General features: G+C 41.4%; 1 protein-coding gene across 2 annotated transcripts in view; it reads left to right on the top strand.

The window, feature by feature from the left end:
* The first annotated feature begins 351 nt into the window (after nt 1–351).
* Nucleotides 352–6000, top strand: part of KIFAP3 (kinesin associated protein 3) — a 136961-nt gene continuing 131312 nt past the window's right edge. For both annotated transcript variants that reach the window (XM_040986822.1, XM_040986823.1), the window contains exon 1: nt 352–613. In XM_040986822.1, coding sequence (XP_040842756.1) covers nt 582–613 — 32 coding nt within the window. In that variant the 5' untranslated portion in view covers nt 352–581. The remainder of the gene's footprint in view (nt 614–6000) is intronic.

Here is a 6000-nt window from a genome sequence, read left to right as displayed (position 1 = left end):
CGCCAAATCAGTGCAGTATCTCTGTTATAACGTCCTGAACTAGAACTCTCACTGCGCAGATATGAGCCAGAGCTAGCGCTGGTTAATTAGAAGGTTAACTGCCTCTCCCTCCTTTTCCTTTGAAGGACCTGAAATTCCAATTCTGCAGATTGGAAAGGCCCTTTCCATTCGTATCCTCAAGGGGGCAGTGATCAGACGAGCCACTCCTTAATCAAAGATGCTCCGTCAGCACCAAAGCCTGCCCGGTGTTCCCGAGCGCGTCAGAAGAGTCGCGGCGGCCTGTCCCTCAGACTGAGTCTGCGCGGGCGTGTGCTGCGGAGCGGGCGCATGCGCCCTAGGAGGACGGGGCCGAGGCGGCCCTGGGCGGGTCTGGGGCAGCGCCAGTGTTTTGGGAAGCTCGGAGCTGGGGGAGGAGTCGGTGGCCTCACCGTGGTAACCACAGCGCCGCTGCTGCCCCGCCTTGCAGGCCTCAGGACTGTCACGGCTTTTGGGGGTGTGAGGCTGCTTTGGCCCCCGTCCCCGGAAATAGCCCCTTCGGCCTCTCAGATTCCCCTAATCCCCACGCCGCCGTCGCCGCCGCCATGCAAGGGGAGGACGCCAGATACCTCAAAAGGTGACGACTCCCCGAGGCTCTGTCCTCTCTTTCTTGCCAGGTCCCTGAGAATGATTGTAAATGTTGGTTTGGCTGTGAGATGTCACTGGGCACAGGAGATGAGAAGAGGGACTTGGGAGGCCGGGAAAGGGAGGGCGAGGTGCATGGGGGTGGAGGCCTTTCCGGGGTGCTGGGGCCTCGAACCTCTTCCATGCCATGGCTGGGCCCTGACACCTGCAGTGACGGCCGGCTTGCTGCATTACCTTCCTAGGGGGTGGGTGGGAATGAGGACTGGAAAGGTCGGCCAGGTGAAGTGCATCCTTCTGCCCCCCTGCGCCCTGTTTCCCCTGATAGCAGGATCCCCTGGGAGCTGGGGCAGGAAGACACCCCAGCACCTCGGCTCCCAGTCACTGCTGTGAGGGTTTAAAGTAATGAAGGGAAAAGCAATGGTGGCTTTTCCTCCATGGAGGACTCCAGTAGCTGTTGCTTTCCAGTCTGCTGCTGCTTTGCTGGTCCATTTTATCATTGACTAGCATTTATGCAATACGTCCTGTATAGGAGGTTCATAATTTTGAGAGATTTTGTTAAGTAACTTGGTGTGGAGCAGGCAACAATTTATTTAATAAGTATAAGCTGCTCTAAAAAATAAATGGTCTGTTGGGATTATTTGACTCCTGCCAAAGATTAAAAAAAAAAAAAAAAAGAGACTTGCTGGACTAAGAATTAGCAAGAATTCAATAGGTGAAATCTTAATTTGGACTTCCATTTAGTGATACCCTTGTTCCTGACTCAGTAAATATCCTGAAAAAAATCATGTGTGGCATCAAAAATATCAGAATATCTTTAAGCATAAAATATGTATAGCAAGTTAGTGGTATTATGAAGAGGCAAGGTGAAGACAATATTTGCAGGACTCTGCTCATTACAGAAGATAATATAGACATCACCGCATTCTTTGAAGGGATTCAGAGAATTATACTGCTCTGTGCAACATGGGGATTCTGTTGCCTGTTTGTCGTGTCGTAGAAATGTATATGAAACTGGCACATAGCTAGCCAGTGAAAATTTTTAAATCAATGTATAATTTTTATCAGTAATAATTTTAAATGAGTATATAATATACAAATATATGCTCGGCATTTGGGGGGTGAAGGAAAATGCATTGCCTTTTGTTTTTAAATTCAAGCAAGGAGCTGCTCTTCCAAGTTATTTTATGTGATACAATTATGTCAGAAATATTCTTTCTTAGGATTGTGTGTTAATAATGACACATAGGTGTATTATGGCTTGTAATTCTCCACCTATTCATTTTAAAAACAATGTTATATAGAGTTAAAAATAAAATTGAACCTAGCACTTTAGTAGTTGAGATAAAATAAAAGCGGAATTTGCAAAATACATTTATCAGTTTCATCTAATCTTGATTAAGTTAAAAAAATTTTGTATTGTCCTGCTTTCAGACTAGATATATACAGCGGATATACACTCAAAGTCTGATAGAAAGAGTTGGTGATGTCAAAAAGGAATTATCATTGTAACATTCATTCTTTGACAATAATTACGTACCTTTACCAATATTTTTGCTGTGTATTTTATTTTTAAAATGTCAGCAATATGGTTTTAATTGATTCACTTCAGTGTTATTAGTCAAAGTTGCTATCAGTAAGAATCTTCATATATTTGTGTTATTACTATGATATTTTAAAGATTTATTTATTTTTGTTGGAAAGGCAGATTTACAGAGAGGCAAGACAAAAATCTTCCACTCACTGGCTCGCTCTCCCCAAATGACCACAATTGCTGGAGCTGAGCTAATCTGAAGCCAGGAAGCCGGGAGCTTCTTCTGAGTCTCCCACATCAGTGCAGGGTCCCAAGGCATTGGAGTCATTCTCCCCTGCTTTCCCAGGCCAGCCTCAAGCAGGGAGCTGGTTGGCAAGTGGAGAGGTTGCAGCAGAACCTGGTGCTGACATGAGCTGCAGGAGCTTGAAGGGGGACGATTAGCCAGTTGAACCGTCGTAACAGCCGACAAGTATTATTTTTTACTTATGAGAAATCTCGGGTTTATTGTTTTGACACTAGTTAGTGTTTTGATTTGACAGCACTGATTAAATATGTACTCTATGCCTAATGTATGCATAGTGTTGTTCTGGTCACTGAGGTATGGCTAAATAAGCAATTTCTATCCTCATTAAGATGCCTAAACAAGCAAGTATGCAGTTTCATAGAAATTTTGGGGGGAGTGTTTCTTAGCAACTTCTTAAACTGCAGTCGCTTTCCAGTAAAATTACAGTAAGAGCATCAACATTTAAGTTTTATCTCTCTCATCCCTTCCCCGAGTAATTTGATTTTTCAATCTTATAAAAATAATGTCTTTGGGATCTCTGTACAGTAGTATTTGCTTCCTGTATGTCCTTCTCTTTGCCTAGCAGTTGCCCTGCTCATTAGCCTGCTAACTTACTGTCTTTTCTGTTTTAGCTTGAATGCCACTCGCTCCAGAAAACTTTCCTGAACTTCCCTTTTCCACTCAACAATCTATGTCAAATAGGGTGTAGTGAACATTACTTTGTGATGTCTCCCAGAAGCCCATATATTCAGAGCTCATCATCATAGTTTGTTGTTAATATATTAAGAGTAGAATCCTAATCCAATCATGGTGTCTAGATTGGATTTGGTTTCGGGAAAGGTAGAGGAAGGGGATGGAGGTGAACCTACATGAGCAAATCATGGTGGCTCTACCAGGGCAAGTCACATAGAAGACAAGCATACTTCCTGTCTTTGCCTCCGGTTTCGCCCTGTGGTCTTTCCTCTGCACACACTCCTCCTACCCAACCTCCGGACTTGCTGGAGGACCCAACAAATGGGGCTCACCTCACCTTGAAACGTAAATCTCCGAAAGTGTCAACTGGGGTTCCTTCTTTCCTGAATAATGTATCTTAGCTATTTGTTATAGTGATGAACAGCTGATACAGCTTTAGGTTCTAATGATACCTAAAAGTTTCTCCTCAGTCTAACAATTTTATTGTTTGTATTTCCTTCAGATCTATAGACACCATATGGGTAAGGCACCATGCAAGTTGCTTCCCATTGTGTTCCCAGCAGGGCCTGGAACATAGGTTACTAAGTGAAGCAAGCATGAGGCAGGAAAGAAGTATGTTTTATATTGGACTTAGGAGTTCTTGTCAAGAATTGTGAGTGTTTCATTATGAGATCACTGGGAATATACTGGAGGATTTTTTTAAATATGCATGTATTTATTTATTTATTCATTTGCAAAGCATAGTTACAGAGAGCAAGAAGAAAAGACAGAGAAAAAGAAAGAAATCTTACATTTGTGGGTTCACTCCCCACATGGCCACAATAGCCAGAGCTGGGCCAGTTCAAAGCCAAGAGCTTTTTCCTGGTCTTCCACGTGGGTACAGAGACCTTAGCATTTGGGCCAACCAAGGATATTTTCTAGAGCACAGTAGTAAGGAGCTGGATCAGAAGTGGAGCAGATAGGACTAAAGCTGGCACCCATATGGGATGGTGATGCATGCAGGCTATGCCACAGTGCCAGCCCCTGAACAAGTTTTTAGAGTGAATAACATTCATTTATCCTGTAGTTATTTGTTGTTCCACCAGGTAGAAGTCATTCAGACAAATGGTAAACATATTTGGTGAAGGAGTAAAATCTTACTGCCCTTTTCACATTTATACTGTAACTAATAAAGACTAAAAAATTATCAAAATTAATAAACTCTTATTCTGTATATAACTGCTGTGTGAAGTATATAGCTTTTGAATGAAGATTTTTTTTTGAAATATAATTAGTGGTTTCTCTGGTGACAAGTATCATTACTTCATTCTTTTTTATAGCTGAATAGCCCATTGTAAGGGTGTACCCTATTGTATTTGTCCATAATTCAGCTTTGGTGTATATTGGCTTTTTTCCACCTGTTAGCTGTTGGGGATAAAGTGCGAGACATGTAAGTGTTTGCCTTCCAATCTATTGATATACCTTGACATGGAATTACTGAGTCCAATTGTAATTCTATGTTTAACTCATTGATGAACCATGAGAATAGTTTCCGCATAGCAACCATAAAATGACTGCACCATTTTACGTTCCCACCGTCACTGCATAAGCGTTCTGGTTCTTTCACATCCGCACCAAACTGTGATTGCTTGATTCTGTCTATAGTATGATTATGATCACGATGAAGAGTACAGAATTATACCTTATTTGATTTTTATTTCCATTCCTCTAGTTGACAGTGACCTTGAACTTTCTTGTACATGTTTTTTGGCTACTTTCATCTTTAGGGAAAGGAGTTCTTTATATACTTTGGATACTAAACCCTTATCAGAAATTGATTTGAAGATACTTTGTTCCACTTTTTTCAGCTGTTTCTTCATTTTGTTGACAGTTTCTTTTCATAGGAGAAATTTCTAATTTGATATGGTCTGATTATTATTGTCCTTGCTTTTGGCCTCATTATTTAAGAAACTGCTGAGAAGTTCAAGGCCACTAAGATTGTCCCTTATTGTTTCCTTCTGAGGAGTTTATGGTTTAAACTCTGTCTTTGATCCATTGTGTGTTAATTTATGCGGTAAGGGTCCAGATTTCTTCTTTTCCATATGGACATAGACTAGCCAGTAGCACCATTTGCTAAAGAGATTGATCTTCCCTCAGAAACAGCTTAGGCATCCCTGGTTGGAACTTAATTGGCAATAGATGTAGGGATTTATTCTTATGAGCTCAGTTCTATTTCATTTAGGCAGTTACAGTGGGAATCTGGGCTATCCTACAGATGGTCACTGCAATGGAGAATGTAGTGGTGTTTAGAGAACTGAAAACACCACCATGGTCTCCCGTCCTGTTTCGCTAGCATTTCTCCTGCCAAAACATTCAGGTGGTTGCTACGAACCTTTGCCTCACTTTCAGAATTGCATTAAGGTTGGGTAAAGAGTCAGGACCTCGTTTTCCAGTGTTTCTGATGAGTGCCAACCTCTAGAGGTTCCTGCTCTCCCGCTCTGACTGAAGTCGCTTAGCTGTTGTTCCTGGATACACTGCTTCTGTCTCCATCCTTACTCAATTCCTCTGCTAGGGTTTTGAGAGTTAAAGTAACTCCATGCGTTCTTCTGGAATCTAACCCCTTTTAGATTTAACCAGCCTTTTGTCTGTTTTATTCTGAGTTGTATTTCTTATTTCAGATTGTCTCTTGAACTGTATCCAACCTATTAAGCCCGTCATTGGCTTCATAATTTTCGTTATTTTTAGCCATTAAATTTAAAAAGTGTGGCATCTAATTCTTATTTAAAATTAACCATAATGACTTACTTTGTGTCAATTGTGAACATATAGTTATATGAATTCTAGGATGATGTCTTCTTTATCCAGAGAACATTTATTTGTTTCTAGCAGAGAT

This window comes from Ochotona curzoniae, unplaced genomic scaffold (genome assembly GCF_017591425.1).
Source record: "Ochotona curzoniae isolate NIBS_2020 unplaced genomic scaffold, NIBS_Ocur_1.0 contig_4558, whole genome shotgun sequence".
NCBI classification, from domain to species: Eukaryota; Metazoa; Chordata; class Mammalia; order Lagomorpha; family Ochotonidae; genus Ochotona; species Ochotona curzoniae.
This window is presented reverse-complemented; position numbering and strand designations above follow the sequence as displayed.